The sequence below is a fragment of the Chionomys nivalis genome, chromosome 7 (genome assembly GCF_950005125.1).
Source record: "Chionomys nivalis chromosome 7, mChiNiv1.1, whole genome shotgun sequence".
NCBI lineage: Eukaryota > Metazoa > Chordata > Mammalia > Rodentia > Cricetidae > Chionomys > Chionomys nivalis.
In genome coordinates, this window is record NC_080092.1 from 81,175,462 (window position 1) to 81,191,521 (window position 16,060).

Below are 16,060 nucleotides of genomic sequence, written 5' to 3' on the forward strand. Positions count from 1 at the left end.
TCCTGGAACTCAACATGGTGGACCACGTTGACTTTGAACTTACAGAGATCTGCCTGCCTCTGCCTCCTGAGTCCTGGGATCAAAGGCATGTGCCTGGCAAGTCCAAATTTTTTTAAAAACATATTTCTGTGTGTTTTGCTTTGTTGCCATAATTTCTGAGAGAGGGTTGGCTAAGTAGCTCTGCTGACCAGGAACTTACCTTTAGATCCGTTAGATCAGGCTGGCCTTGAACCTGCAACCGTCCTACTTCCATTATGCTAGACTGTCTCATTTAAAACTGTATTTGCTTATGTGACCTTTAACCTTGACCCTGACCCATAGTGAGCTCTAGTCCCAACCAGTGGAAATGCCTTCTTTTTGATCTTTTTGGTTTCTACACCTCCTTGCTCACCTCTCAACCAATCAATCTTTCTATCTTTTTTTTTTTTTTTTTTTTGAGACAGTGCTTGTCTGCAGGTTTGGAGCCTGTTCTGGAACTAGCTCTTGTAGACCAGGCTGGCCTCAAATTTACAGAGATCTGCCTGCCTCTGCCTCCCGAGTGCTGGGATTAAAGGCGTGCGCCACCAACGCCCGGTTTATCTCTCTTTCTCTCAATTTTATGGCCCAGAAACCTCCCTCTTGACCAAATTTCCTTCTTGAAAAGGGCATCCTGGGCTGGAAATACGTTCAGCTGATGGAGAGCTTGCCTCACAGTCATGAGGCCCTGGATTTTCTCCTTAACACAGCATAAACTGGGTGTGGGTGTATGCGCCTGTCATCCCAACACTCTACTCAGAAAGTGGAGCAGGCAGATCAGGAGTTCAACGTCATCCTTGACTGTGCTGAAGTCAGTTAGAGCTTTATGAGGTACTGATCCAAAGGAAGGAAGGAAGGAAGGAAGGAAGGAAGGAAGGAAGGAAGGAAGGAAGGAAGACAGGCTAGGGAGGTGGCTTAGTGGTTAAGAATGTTTTCTGCTTTTGCAGAGGATGGGGGGTTCTATCCCCAGTACCCACATCAGGTAACTCACACCCTCCTGTAACTCCAGCTCCAGAGAACCCCACACTGTATTCTGGCCTCTTCAGGCACCTGTACACATATGTACATACATACATGTCCACTCATACACACACAGATAAGTAAAATAGTACTTAAAATTTAATGAAGGGGCAGTTCCAGAAAGAATGAGAGATAGAAATCTTGCTCCCCCGTTTGAAGTGGCTCTGAGGCTACCTGAATCTCCTCTGCACCTTTGCAAGAATGATCCTTACTAATGGACCTTTGAGGTCCTGAGACAATAATCTTTAAAAAAGAGATCACAAAAGAGAACTTCAGTGGACAGGAACCAGTAAACTGTGACAATAGCAACAGCTGAGTTCAAGGGTCAACGTCTGGGAATAATTGGGAAAGTTTTGTGCTGACAGCTGTGTGCCTGGGGTTGAACATCATAGCCAAACCAGCTCACGAACTGCTGGCTCAGTATCCAGCAACAGCTGAGCTGTGATAGCAGACAGGGTCCCTAGAGGCCTAAGCTGAGCCTTGGGGCTTCCCAATAATGTGACCTTAGTCAAGTCACTCAGGAAAGGGAAAGGGAAAACCGGCTTCTGCAGAGTAAGTGCAATCTCTTTCCACAGATGAGGTAAGTCATCGCAACAGGTTATGAGAAGCCCCGATGGCAAATGTGGGCTTCACGGCTGTACAGCTGGGGAGTGGGAAAGGAGCATCAGGACCAGAAGTTCCCAGTTCACGTCTTGCAGTCTTTCCTCGAGCTTTAGCTGCTGCCTCCTCGGTCAAACAGGTGACAACAGGCATACCTTGGGGCTGAGGTTCCACTCACAGCAGCAAACAATAACTCACCTCAAACACTAGAGGAATATTGGAAGTTCTAATCCCTCCCTGCTTTATAGCAACCTGGGTGGCCATATTCCTGGAAATGTAGCCATGTTACGTTTGCACTGCCATATCAGGTTTGTGGGCGAAGGACCCAGAATTTACTTCCTCCCTACCCTGCTTCCCTGCTCGTTTCCATTTCTCAGTAGAGCCAGGCCCCTCTTCTCCTCCCTGGGACTTGGCAGACAGGCTGACATCAGTGGGTGTTCCCTGGGAAAAGCGGGCGGGCGCAGTTCCTAGCACCGCTTCCCTCAGACCCCTGCCTCAGAAACCAAGCAAGGCGTCTGGAGGCCTTTGGAGCAACCAGCCGCCTCCCTCTTCCCCAGGTCTGGGATGGCAGCTGGTCCCCACACATGGCGTGAGAAGAAGGAAGCGACTTGAATCCCTCAGCTGATGCTGGGAGTTAGTACCCGGCGAGAAGTGAAACCCGGGTTCTGGGGTTACAGGGGAGCTGTCCAGCCCCACAGACCCAGCTGGAAGGAAGAGTGGGCCAAGGCGCGCCAGGCGGAGCGAGGCTCGGGCGCCAGGCGCGGGTGCGGCAGTGACTCCCCCTGCAGCCCGCCCCCCACGTGGCCGCCGCCGTCCCAGCCCCTCCGAGGAAGCGGCGCGGCTTCCTGCGGCTCGGGCCGGGGATATAGGCTCCCCCGCCCGGGCCAGCTCAGCTCCAGCGCCCCTCCTCGCCTTCTCGCCCAAGGCGCGATGGCCCGGTTCCTGGAGGAGCGCGCCCCGGGTGGATCGCAGCTCGCTAGGATCCGCGCCGGGCGGCCGGCAGCGCTCCGCCTCCCTCCGCTGCTGCTGCTTCTGCTGTTGCTGGGCGGTGAGCGCAACACCGGGGGCCCGGGTGGGAGACGAGGGAGGTCCGGGAGGGGAAGGGGCCTGGACTACCGAGGCCAGCACGGGACCACCATGCGAGTACCAACCGACGTGCGGAGGGAGCAGCTCTGACCTGCAGATGGGCCCTGAGCACAACTCCCGATTGGCAAAGGACGGCGCTTTCCTTTTAAGGAAAGCTGGGGTTCCTGCCAGGGCCTGGCGGAGAGGTCTTGGGAGGTCCAGGACTGACAAGAAAGGAGAGGGCTTTGGGCCCGGGGTACGAGTGGGGCGCAGCTGGTACCAGCCGCTCCCTTCCCGGACTAGGACAATAAAGTAGGGAGGGGGAGATTATTTCTCTTTATGTTCCAAAGCGGTGCTGGCTTTCCAGAGCCTTGGTCACTATCCCTTAAACAGGCACCACTGTTCAGACCTCTCCCCACATCATCTCGCCCTTCTCGTTCGTTTTTTTACAGCTGTCTCAACTTCTCCGGAGTCCCTGAATCAATCTCTTCCCACTGAGGACAGCTTGCTGTCAAAAGGTGGGTGTCCAAGCCTGTGGGAGAACGACCTAGCGGAAGGATAAAGCCAGCACAGGGGAGGGGAGGGGTCCTTTCACACTACCAGCAGAGGGCCAGTTGAAGTCCCGCTAACCTCCGTGGTGTCTCTGGGGGTTCCTATGGTCTTTTTGCCTGTTATCCCGCAAAGCCCGAATCCAGCTTTAAGGTGTCCTACCCCAGTTGGGTAAGAAGACCCAAATAGGTGTATGTGAATGTGCGTGCGAGGCTGGAAGGGAAACACTGTACACATGGAAGCCATTACAGGATTCCAGAGCCCGGACCACCCCTTAGCCACAAGTGTCCTGCTAGAGAAATTTTCGGAGGGATTCCCTTCTCTAAAGGCAAAGGGCTCTACTTTGGAAATACCTGGGTCAGAAGGCTTGGAGGGAGGGCCAGGGGCAGGGGCGTGGTCACTGTGAAGCCTCTGTCCCCACAGAGAATGTGGAGGAGAGCTACGAAGAGAATGTCCTAGGTTGCTGGTCTCTTTATAATAGTCATATGGACTCTGTCAAGGACTGGTGCAACTGGACTTTGATTAGCAGGTAGGGGCAGTGTTGAAGGGTGGCTCGGGCCAGGTGTGGGGCCCACACTCCTTGTGGGTGGACCTTGAGTGAATGTGGGATGCCCCTCTCCCTGCGCCCAACCCTTCCCTCACTCAAATCCTCTACCGCTCCCTTCCCAAGGCATTACAGTGACCTGCAGTATTGCTTGGAGTACTTTGCGGACCGGTTTGGCCTGGGTTTCCCAAACCCTTTGGCAGAAAGGCTCATCTTGGAGACTCACCTGATACACTTTGCCAACTGCTCCCTGGTGCAGCCCACCTTCTCCGATCCCCCAGAGGATGTGCTCTTAGCCATGATCATCGCTCCCATCTGCCTCATCCCTTTCCTGGTCACTCTTGTAGTGTGGAGGAGTAAAGACAGCGATGGCCAGGCCTAGGGGGGGGTGGCTGGTCCTCGGCAGCCATATTTTCCCTTTCCTCTGCTGGAACCGGGAATCTCTCCTCGCCTCTCTTCCCGTTTCTCACTCTCACCTTTCCCACAGACCTTTGGATTGGTGGAAATGGAAGCCAAGTTCAGTCACGGCACAATTTCTGTAGTCCTTAAAATTAAAAAAAAATATGTGTTTTTGTACAATATTCTCTTTTTCGTGGGCTCTGTGTCCATGACCTTCTATGGAGCGTCGTTCCTGGGAACAGGGCTTGCTGTTTGTCATTTCACCTGCCCTCTGCTGCCATAGGAAGACCATGTTCCTATAGTCTTTCCTCCCAGGGAGGGGCCTTTCCTGCCCCTATCCAAACCCAGCTCCAGGAAACCAGCAGGAAGAGACTCCCTTCCGGTCAGGACAGCAGCTGGGGGCCTTTAGTTGGGGAGCTGTGGGAGGAGGGGCAAAAAATCTCTACCGTGATTCCTGTAAGGAAGAAAGGCAACCCAGGAACCCAGCTTTGCCCTTTCTTTGTGCCTCAGTTTACTCCAGAGACAGAAAGAAGAAGAAATATGATTACCAGCAGGAATTTATCCTTCAGGACCTCAGAACTGAGGCCTAAGGCCGTGGGGGTTTCCTCTATAAGAGTCTGAGGTCGCCCCCCCCCCCAGGTTCCTGGCCTTCATCCCACATCCTCTTAGCCTCATCATGGCCACACACTGCCCCCTGGTGTCCACTAAAGTCAGCAACCAGGGAATGTATGGGATCTAGAGGAAGCTCCAGGCTGAGGAACTCTGGACCCTGGCTGGGGCTCAGAAACATGTTATCTCCTCAAGAGCCAAGTTCTTAGCTGGGCCCTTGTATAAGCTTCTTGGGAAGTATGGATAGGATGCTCCGTTGACAAATCTACTCTCTCTGTGAGCAGTGTTTCATCTCCACCCTTCCAGAGCTACACTTGCCAGGTTCCCCCAAACACAGGCAAAGCCGCTCTCCTTTCCACGCAAACATCTGACTATCTTTTGCAGCACTCTCAGCTTCTTTTGAGGCTGCTGTTTTCCCTGCTGAAATGTCTGCTTCCCTAAATAGTGCACGTCTACGTCCGGGCACACGCCTATCTGTTTTACAGATACATGCCTGTGTTTCTTGGAACCTACCGACGTGTTGTTAAAGATATACTTCTCCCAGGCCACATCTGTCACCTAAAGATTTTTGTTTTGTTTTTCAAGACAAGGTTTCTCTGTGTAGCCCTGGCTGTCCTGGAACTTGTTCTGTAGACCAGGCTGACCTTGAACTCAGAAATCCACCCGAGTCTGCCTCCCAAGTGCTGGGAGTAAAGGCGTGTGCCACCACAGACCAGTAACCTAACGATGCTTTTTTAGTTTTCAGCTGGGATAATATTTGCTCTATTTCCATGAATACATATCTGTCTTTATTCATTTTACTACTGTGTGCTAGGGGCCTGCTGCTGTAAAAACAGTGGGCAGCATAACGTTGGAAAGGCAAGTTAGAGCAATTCTGGTTTCTACTCTAAATGGTTTTCATCCTCTGGGGAACTTGACACGTACAAATAAATGAGAAACATAGACCATACGGAGGTAGTCATGCAAGGGAAACAGCCCACATTAGCATCTGAGTGCAAAGGAAGCAGGGAAGGCTGTCTGGCTGAGAGGATCACAAGAGATGTGGTGTTAGACTTTCTGTCACTTGTGACAAAAATCCCAGCCAAAGCAAAAGCAACTTCAAGGAGCAAAGGAGCAAAGGTGTTTTTTTTTTTTTGGTTGTTTTTTGTTTTTTTTTTTTCCTTAATGATCCAGAGTATGGCCACTTGGCTTCATTGTTTCTGGGGCCATGGTGAGGCAAGAACATTACAGCAGGGAACATGTGACCAAGCAGAACCCTCATGGAAGCTGGGAAGCAGAATGTGGCAGAGACTAGGGATAAGGTATACCTTTCTAGGGCATGCCCACCCCCACCCCCCGCCCCGTGACCTACTTTCTCCACCAGGCTCTATCTTCTTTTTGCTTCTTTGTTTTGTTTTTCCAAGAAAGGGATTCTCTCTGTAACAGTCCTGGCCATCCTGGAACTCGCTCTTTAGACCAGTCTGGCCTTAAACTCACAGAGATCCACCTGCCTCTGCCTCCTGAGTTCTGGGATTACACTACGACTTCTGGGCAAGAGCTAACAGACCATTCTGTCATAAATTCATTAATGAATTACCTGTGGATGAAGTTAGACTCCTCGTGATCTGAGCACCTCTCAATAACAAACACAGCTGGAGCCCAAGCCTTCAATACATAAACCTTCAGGGGAACATTTTCTATCCCAACCATAACATGTACTCGCAAAGGTGACTGCCGAGTTGTACATGCAAGGCATTAGGGAGAATGTATCGCCTAGAGTAGATAGTGAAAATGAGCAAGAATTAGGAATCCAGGAGTGAAGCCTGGCATTGTGGCCCACACTTTTGTTGTTGTTGTTGTTTTGTTTTTTTCGAGACAGGGTTTCTCTGTGCAACTTCGGAGTCTGAGTCTGTCCTGGAACTCACTCTGTAGACCAGGCTGGTCTCAAACTCACAGAGATCCACCTGCCTCTGCCTCCCAAGTGCTGGGATTAAAGGTGTGTGCTACCAGTGTCCTGCTTGTGGCCCATGCCTTTCATTACAGCACTCCAAAGGTAGAGGCAGGTGGATCTCTGAGTTTGAGGTCATCCTGGTCTATGTAGCAAGTTCCAGGCCAACCAGACTTACATAGTAAGATACTGTCTCAAAAAACAAAACAAAACAAAAAGCAAACAACAAAGGCATTCATGAGTGAGAAAATAAATATTTGGGGCTGAAGAGATGACTCACAGTTAAGAGCACTGACTGCTCATCCAGAGGACCCGGGTTCAATTCCCAGCACCCACATGGCAGTTCACGCCTGTCTGTGACTCCAAGATCTGATACCCTCACACAGACATGCATGCAAGCAAAACACCAATGCACATTAAAAATAAATAAATTTTTTAAAGAAAAGAAAGGTTTAGTCAAACTTATGAGTGGGAAAGTAGAAACTAATTATGAAGCAGGTATGATTAAAATCAATGAAGAGAATCTACTGGATTAGGTATGGGGGGGTGAAGAAGAAGTAGTTGGACTTGGGCCTTCAGGACTGACCTAAAGTAAAGGGTGCTGGGGGCTGAAGAGATAGATCCAAGGTTGAGTGCTCACTGCTCTTGGAGATGACCAGAGTTTGATTCCCAGCATCCACGTCAGGCCACTCACAAACCCCTGTAACTCCAGTCCCAGCGGATCCTCTTTTGGTCTCCATGGGCACTTGCATAAATGTGTACGTACATGTACATAAAATAATGTCTTTTTTTAAAATATTTATTTATTTATTATGTATACAATATTCTGTCTGTATGTCTGCAGGCCAGAAGAGGGAACCAGATCTCATTACAGATGGTTGTGAGCCACCATGTGGTTGCTGGGAATTGAACTCAGGACCTTTGGCAGAACAGGCAATGCTCTTAACCACTGAGCCATCTCTCCAGCCCCCAAAATAATGTCTTTTTTAAAAAGAAAGAGAGGATGTTGCCAGGTGTGGTAGCAGTGAACCTCTCTAATCTCAGCAATCGGGAAGTGGAGGCAGGAAGATAAGAAGTAAAATATCATCATCTTTGGCTACATAAAGAGTTCCAGACTATCTTGGGATGCATGAGACTCTGTCTCAAATTAAAAAGAGAGAAGGAGGGGCTGGAGAAATGGCTCAGTGGTTTAGAGCACTGCCTGCTCTTCCAAAGGTCCTGAGTTCAATTCCCGGCAACCACATGGTGGCTCACAACCATCTGTAATGAGGTCTGGTGTCCTCTTCTGGCCTGCAGACATACACACAGACAGAATATTGTATACATAATAAATAAATATTTTTTTTTAAAAAAGAGAGAAGGAAAAGAAAAGAAAGAAATGTTTAACATGAGGTAACAATGGGACAAATCATTATATCTCAGAGAGAATCAACAGTGGGACGGGGGAGGGGAGAAAGAGTTGAGTGTAGAATTATCATTGGGGGATTATTTCCACCCTCAGCCACAATGTGTCCATAAGAAGCATAAAGGCTTTGAAAGTTTATTGAAAAAAAGAAAAAAAAAAAGAAAAAGAAAAAAAGTGTTTTGAAAGGAATGTGGCGGGCTAGAGAGATGGCTCAGTGGTAAAGAGCTCTGCCTGCTCTTTCAAAGGTCCTGAGTTCAATTCCCAGCAACCACATGGTGGCTCACAACCATCTGTAATGAGGTCTGGTGCCCTCTTCTGGCCTGTAGGCATACATACAGGCAGAACACTGCATACATAATAAATAAACAAATAAATAAAATTTTAAAAAAAGAAAAAAAGAATATGACTGAGGTTTGACTTAAGGGAAACACCTTTAAAACATAAAAGAGAGCCGGGAGGTGGCGATGCACCCCTTTAATCCCAGCAGTTGAGAGGCAGAGACAGGCGGCTCTCTGAGTTCATTGTCAGCCTGCTCTACAGAGTGAGTTCTAAAACAGCCAAGCCTACACAAAGAAACCCTGTCTCAAAAAACCAAAAACAAAGAACAATGAGAGAGAGAGAAAGCCAGGTGTGGTGGAACATACCTTTTTCCAGCACTGGGAAAACTGAGGCAGGGGGATAGAGAGTTCAGGCCAGTCTGACCACCTAGTAGGACCTCATATAAAAACAAACAAACAAGACCATAGATATGGCACATATATAGAATCTCAGTACTTAAAAGGTTGAGACAGTAGGGTTAAAGATTGAGCATTGGGGTTAAAGGCATGCTCAGTTAACATTACCCCCCCCTCCCCCCAACACACACATACCACACAAAGGGCTTCTCTGTGTAACAGCTCTGGCTGTCCTAGAACTTGCTCCATAGACCAGGCTGGAATTTACAGAGATCTGTTTACCCCTGCCTGGAATTAAAGGCGTGCACCACTACCAGCTAACATTACTTTAAAATAGGAATAAACTGAGCTGTGGAGAAAGGAAGAGAGGTAAGATGATAGGGAGGTCCTGTAGAAAATTGGAAAAGAGAGGCAAGAGCGATGGTAAATGGTTGGTTTTATAAAGGAAGAACGATACTTTTTAGTCCAAAAGGAAGAGGAAGGAAAAGTGAGGAGAAACATTTTTTTTGGGGTGGGGGGGGATTTTTTTGAGACAGGGTTTCCTCCATAGCTTTTGGTTCTTGTCCTGGAACTAGCTGGAACTAGACCAGGCTGGCCTCGAACTCACAGAGATCTGCCTGCCTCTGCCTCCCGAGTGCTGGGATTAAAGGCGTGCGCCACCACCGCCTGGCTGAGGAGAAACTTTTGAGGTATGAATTAGACATTCTGACAGAGACAGATTAAGGGATTCTCATAATCACTCTGCAGGGAGCAGAAGGATAGACACAGATGGACCATCCCGGTGAATGAGGACGACAAGGAATCAATGAGAACAGCCCAACAGCCCCTCAGTCTTTAAAAGTGATCCATTTCCAAGCAATCCAACAGCAGCCTTCTTTTCAGTTCACGTTCTGTTTAGCACTCTCATCCCTAATATGGATTCATATTGCATTTCAGATCAGAAGGTTCCCAAACTTATTTTTCTAGATTCAACAAGGCTCCCCTGAGAGCCCAGTCGTGAGATTATACTCAGGGAGCCTGGGGCTCAGTACACACAGTCTAGTCACTTTTCTCCTTCAGCAATTTTCCGTAGCTCAGGAGTGGAGATAGTGTTGGGAGGATGGAAAATAATTCTGGTTTGGAAACTGACTAGTTGTTTAGGCAGGCAAAAGGACTGAGTAGTGTACGTTGGGTCATGTCATGAGTCAGATAAAGCCAACAGGGATTCCAAGTCTGTAGTCTAGAAAGGTACGGTTGTGGGAGAGGTGAGAACTAGATATTAGTTTTTAATCTTTTTTTTTTTTTTTTTTTTTTTTTTTTTTTGGTTTTTCGAGACAAGGTTTCTCTGTGGTTTTTGGAGCCTGTCCTGGAACTAGCTCTTGTAGACCAGGCTGGTCTCGAACTCACAGAGATCCGCCTGCCTCTTAATCTTTAAAGAGAGCAAAGTTGCTTATAGTGATGCAAACCACACAATATGTTCCCACGGTTCTACAGGAAATGAAGTAGTGAAGTTAGCCTGGGTGAGACTGTAGGAGGCTGCGAGTTTAAATGGAATGGTAATTGACACGAAAGTAAAGAAGCCTCGATATCTGGGTTCTACACTTGCGTTCTGCTAACTGCGCACTTTGCAGAAGTCACTTATTTTTCCTCCGTTTAAACCAGAAGACTTCCAGGACCCTTTCTGGTCTACATGGTGAAATTTTTTTTAGGACAGTGTCAGATTGGTTGGCAACAAAGAGCTCTCTCATCTCGCTGCTCGCCTCCAGCGAGGAGTCCGGAACCTTTCTGCTGTGCGGTCTACCCGGACGTGCCGAGGCGGAGACCGGAAGCCCCTCGTCGGTTCCGGGTTTTCTGGGCTACTACGATGGCGATGAGTTTCGAGTGGCCGTGGCAGTACCGCTTCCCGCCCTTCTTTACGTGAGGCTCAGACCCCGAGAAACCCCGTGCACCTCCCTCCCCTCCCCGGGGTCTAGGGCCCAGCCCGGATGATTCCCTTGGGGTTCCGGGGGAGACAGGAGCCTCCGGCCGCCTTCCGTCCAGCCAGCCCCTCACTTTCTCCCTAATGGTGCTGCTTTCGCCCTCTCACGCTCTCTAATTCTGCGTCCCACTCCCTTCACCCGGCAGGTTACAGCCGAACGTGGACACTCGGCAGAAGCAGCTGGCCGCCTGGTGCTCTCTGGTTCTGTCCTTCTGCCGCTTGCACAAACAGTCCAGCATGACGGTGATGGAAGCCCAGGAGAGCCCGCTCTTCAACAACGTCAAGCTACAGCGTATCCTCCCTCAGGCTCTTCCATAGCCCACACACATGCACTCCCACGCTTCTCTACTTGTCCAGACGGCATCTCCCCGCTTTAGGCAGGTTTCTGCCCAAACTGGACTTGGGAGAAGACAGATACATGGCAGACAATCATTTTACACGCACCCTCCCAAGCAGTGCCAGCCACTTGCCCTAGAATTAATAAGTTCTGGGTCTTACAATCTGGGCCGTTAAGTCAAACTGGACTGTTTTAAACAATTTGAATCTCGTCTCTGTGAGGGTCAAACCCCTAAACCACCTTTAATAATTTTCTGTACTTTACTCCACCTCTCCCAGGAAGTGAGGGTCATTTATTTTTGCTGACTGATTCATAGGTAGAATATGTGAAGAAAAGGACAGAGAATGAAGGGAATGGGGAAGGTAACACCCTTTATTTTTTAAAATTCTTGGGTTGTTTTGTTTTTTGAGACCCAACCCATCCTTGTATATTGGCGATTCTTTTATCCATCTCACAAGAGCTGGTACTGCAGGCCTGTACAACCACACACTGCCAGTTCTTGGGAGTGTCTTTTTACCTTTCCAGAATATTCAGAAAATGCTAACTTGTATCTTCTTCAAAAATTGCATGTATGTATAGCAGGAAGGGACAGGATGATACTCATCTCATCATGGGCCCCTGCTCTGAAGATTTTTATTTAAGCTAGTTCACACATAGGCCATCCCCTTAACCCTAAACCAGGAAAACTTCCTGTGGAGTCAATCCAGATTGTATTAGAGGAGCTAAGAAAGAAAGGTAGGTTCAATTCCTCAGATACCTGTGTTCTTCTTCCTTGGGTTTTCCTGAGGGCAGAGCAGGGCATCTCTTTTCCTCTTAATGACTTTTTTTTCTCTCCTCTAGCTTGAAGCTGCAAGTATTCTGAGATGGCCCAATTCTTTTCCCCCATTAGTTCCCAAAATTAAAATCCCTCTATGGCCTAAACCTGAAGAGAGATGGACTAAGGATAATAGGATGCTTTATACATAAGAATAGTAAAATAAATATTGAATCTCTTATTCTGAAAGCGGAGTCTCTTCCACTCTGCCCTATATTGGTGTTTGCCTCTCTGTCCCTTTTTTTAGAGCATGATGCTTTCATAAGTATCTGTTTTACAGGGAACCTCGAATGGTTGGATAAGAATAAGTCTAGCTTCCTGATCATGTGGCGGAGGCCAGAAGAATGGGGGAAACTCATTTATCAATGGGTGAGGCCACCCTGCTAAGCACTAAGCAATGACCCATGGCAAAGAAGAATTGTTGCCTGTGCCCAGCCGATAGCTGGTGTTTTTTAGATCCAAACTTGGCAGAGTGGGAGTGGGCAAAAACGGAAGCACGGGCCTTTCTGGCAACCATCCTTTAGTGACTCAATGTCTCTCCTGCACAGAATCTCCCTTTCTTTGCCTGCAGGAGGCCAGAGGCTACGTGAGGCCATGTTTGGAGAATGCAGTACTGGGAACCATGAGTGCTATTGTTGGCTGGAGCCTCTGGCCACAGGAGATAAATGGGGAAAGGAAGGGAGAGGGAAAAAAAAGACCTGGGTTCCCTCTCCCACTGTGCCTTCATGGTGTCACTCCCATGAATGAGACCTTCTGAACCAGTGTGGGTGTGAGGACAGCGTACTCTGTCTCTTGGACTCCACGTTACCACCATCCCCAAACACTCCCAAGAGAGAAGGAGGGGAGGAAGCACCAACAACCTAAATATAACAAACACACACCACCCATTCCTGAGCAGAAAACAACCAGGATGAGAGGTCACTTTTGAGACACGTGAACGGCTGTGGTTTAGTGGTTCCGAATGTGTGTACACGCAGACAGATATAGCACCTGTAGGACTGATGGGTTTAGGGCCCCGCAGAGGTGACAGCCCTGATCTGGGAGCAGGCGCCATTCCTGGAGGGAAAAGGTAGAGCTGACGTTTACCTTCTCCCAGATTTGCGGGCCTTGCTCAGCCCTCATTGTTTGTGCCCTCAGGTTTCCAGGAGCGGCCAGAACAACTCTGTGTTTACCCTGTATGAACTGACCAGTGGGGAAGACACAGAGGACGAAGGTAATTCCCTTTTCTTCTTCCAGGTCTCTGATCAGAACCCTCTTCTCTCCAGTATTGGTTTAGTGCATCTTCAGACTCACCATTTCTCTGTCTCTCAATTCCATAATGCAAAGTTCTGTGAGTTTTGTTGTTGTTGTTTGTTTGTTTTTTAAGATTTATTTTTAGCTGGGTGGTGGTGGCGCACGCCTTTAATCCCAGCCCTCAGGAGGCAGAGGCAGGTGGATCTCTGATTTTGAGTCCAGTTTGGTCTACTGAGCAAATTCCAGGACCCCCAGGGCTATACAGAGAAACCCTGTCTCAAAAAACAAAAAAAAGAAAGACTCGGGAGGCAGAGGCAGGCGGATCTCTGTGAGTTCGAGACCAGCCTGGTCTACAAGAGCTAGTTCCAGGACAGGCTCCAAAACCACAGAGAAACTCTGTCTCAAAAAACCAAAAAGAAAGAAAGAAAGAAAGAAAGAAAGAAAGAAAGAAAGAAAGAAAGAAAGAAAGAAAGAAAGAAAGTTTATTTTTATGTTATGCACATGAATGTTTGCCTGAACGTATGTATGTATATGCACCACATACATGCCTGGTGCCCATGGGGGCTAGAAGAGGTCATTGGATGGATCCCCTAAAACTGTTGTGAGCAGTCACATAGGTGCTAGGAACCAAATCTGTTGCCTCCACAAGAGCAGCAAGTATTCTTAACCACTGAGCCATTTCTCCAGCGCAGTTCAAAACTTAACTCTCATCCAAACATTCCATACCACTTGAGTTTACAAACAAACCAACTTTTATTGCTGTGGATGTTTGTGTATTTTTAGATTTCTCAGGGCTATGTTAAGAATTGTTGCTGAAAAAGCCAGCGAGGAACCAGCGTGGGGGATTAAACTTGGGATTTCATTCCTTGCTGACTCAAGCTCTTTTTCACCCTTCCTTCTCATAGAAGGCTCAAGATTTGTGGGTGTCAGCTGAAGGGATCAGGCCAACACCCCCAGCCCCACCCCCTGCCCATTTCATATTGAGTTTGTGCCAGGCGAGGATTTGTGTGGCCTTTGATTTTTACATAGGGAAAATACCTTCGGAGCTTTTTTTTCCTGTGACTCTTTATTAGGATCCCCAGGATCACCAAAAGTTTGGGTCTTTGCCAGGATCAGGGGTAGGTGTTCTGCCAGGCTGTGAGTGCTCCAACAGACTTTACACTGCTTGGCTGTCTCCCTTCCCTGCAGGCCTCTGCGTGCTGTTCCCACCATCGCCCCGTGAGTTCAGCACTGCAGCCTGGCCCAGCCCACCACTCAGCCTGTACAAAGCTGGAAGCTTCCTCAGAATGCTCACTCCTTGACTTGAGCTGGGCTCCCTGTGGGGGGGTAGTGAGGTGAGCAAGCCTGTCAGGGCTTGTCTACTGCCTCTCACATCTTGACAGTACCTTCCCGTATCTCTGAATACTCTGGCCCTGGCTCCCTTTCATCTAGGAAAGGACGATTTTGGCTGTGAACTTTAGCAGTCTCCTAGCTAGGGGTGCCAGCTATACTTCCATGTATTAAGGCAGATCTCCTGGTTTGTACAGATGTTTGGATGGGGTCATTGTCCAGTGCATGGGCCCTGACCTAGTTCAGATTATCAGGGTTACTTGTGGTCCTAAAGGCAAAGGGTGTCCATGGTACGTTAGATATTTGATAACAGCAAAGAGAAAGAGGGCTCTGGAGGTAGAACTGAGAAGGCTGAAGTAAGCCTGCTTCATTCCATGCTGTCCAGGCTGCCTTCCACTCTTCACTCCCAGTGAATGCCCAGGAAATGTGAGTGACGGCTGCAGTGGTACAGATAGCACACGAATAGAATAGCTTGGCTTTGGAGTCCTCAGCTTCTAGAACTGAGTGTCCTGACTGACCATCTCTTCCTCTCTAGAGTTCCATGGGCTGGATGAGGCGACCCTACTTCGTGCTCTGCAGGCCCTACAGCAGGAGCACAAGGCTGAGATTATCACTGTCAGTGATGGCCGAGGAGTCAAGTTCTTCTAGCAGAGACCTGTCTCCCTCCACTTCTTACCTCCCACCTTTCCAGGGCTTTCAAAAGGAGACAGACCAAGTGTCCCACAGACTGGATCACTCACTCCACCAGACTCAAAGGGCTCAAGTCCTGAAAGCTCGGACTTAGGAATACTTCCCACATAATCCATTCTACCTACCCCTGGGACAGGATGAGCCCACGGTGTCAGGGAGAAAGGATGTTTCTTGCCCTACCTCCTTTCCCATCCTAGACTGTCTCTGGGCCAGGGTGTATAAACCTGACACTTTACATGTGTTCTCACACATAAGTACACACCTACATGCGCCTGCACACGCTTCTTTCTCCTCCCCCTCCCACTCCTTTAGCTGCTATTGCCTCCTTTCTCAGGCTGGTGCTGGATCCTTCTTAGGGAATGGGGGAAGCCCTGGCTGCAGGCAGCCTTCCAGGCAATATGAAGATAGGAAGCCCCAGAAGGGGCCTGGCAGTGAAAGGCGGGCCCACTCTGATTTAAGATATTAAAATCTCAACTCCCACTGCCTGCCTGTTACTACTGCTGGAATAGGACTGCAGAAGGCGGGGCGGGTTCCACCTGATTGAGTCCCAGCCAAGGAGAAAGAATCCTTTGGCCTTTGTACAAGAGAAGGGCTGCTGGGTTTGGGGGTCTCCAGTGAGCCCCTAGTTTTCCATGTGCTGGGTGGGTTGTGTGGAGGAGTGCTGTTGGAACATAGCTGGGGAACAGACTGCTCTCTAAATTGGAGTCAATTGCTCTCCCATGGAAGTCCTGAACTAGCCTGAAGCCCCTCCCTCCACCCATCTGGTCTGGGTGGGGTAGTTGTGGCCAAGGGGAGCTGGGGGGGGGGGGACCGGATGTGAACTTTGGTTTATTGAAGACTTTGGCAAACAGAAGGGGAGGAAGGAGAGCCCACAGCAAAAACAGCCTTTCTGG

At 48.9% G+C, this 16,060-nt stretch overlaps 2 protein-coding genes across 3 annotated transcripts; both read left to right on the forward strand.

Annotated features, from left to right (window-relative positions):
- The first annotated feature begins 2,176 nt into the window (after nt 1–2,176).
- On the forward strand, nt 2,177–4,374 carry Ramp2 (receptor activity modifying protein 2). Its single transcript, XM_057775639.1, has 4 exons — nt 2,177–2,683; nt 3,153–3,218; nt 3,673–3,778; nt 3,920–4,374. The coding sequence occupies exons 1-4, from the start codon at nt 2,260–2,262 to the stop codon at nt 4,173–4,175; spliced, it is 852 nt and encodes a 283-aa protein (XP_057631622.1). The 5' UTR covers nt 2,177–2,259; the 3' UTR covers nt 4,176–4,374.
- A 6,240-nt stretch (nt 4,375–10,614) lies between these two features.
- Nucleotides 10,615–15,640, forward strand: Vps25 (vacuolar protein sorting 25 homolog). 2 transcript variants are annotated; one of them, XM_057775251.1, is made up of 7 exons: nt 10,636–10,703; nt 10,911–11,056; nt 11,783–11,836; nt 12,196–12,284; nt 13,053–13,128; nt 14,337–14,482; nt 15,013–15,060. In XM_057775251.1, the coding sequence occupies exons 1-6, from the start codon at nt 10,651–10,653 to the stop codon at nt 14,447–14,449; spliced, it is 531 nt and encodes a 176-aa protein (XP_057631234.1). In that variant the 5' UTR covers nt 10,636–10,650; the 3' UTR covers nt 14,450–14,482; nt 15,013–15,060. The 2 variants fall into 2 exon arrangements, with proteins under 2 accessions (XP_057631233.1, XP_057631234.1); XM_057775250.1 differs by lacking the exon at nt 14,337–14,482 and having other exon boundaries at nt 10,615–10,703; nt 15,013–15,640.
- Nucleotides 15,641–16,060: the final 420 nt, after the last annotated feature.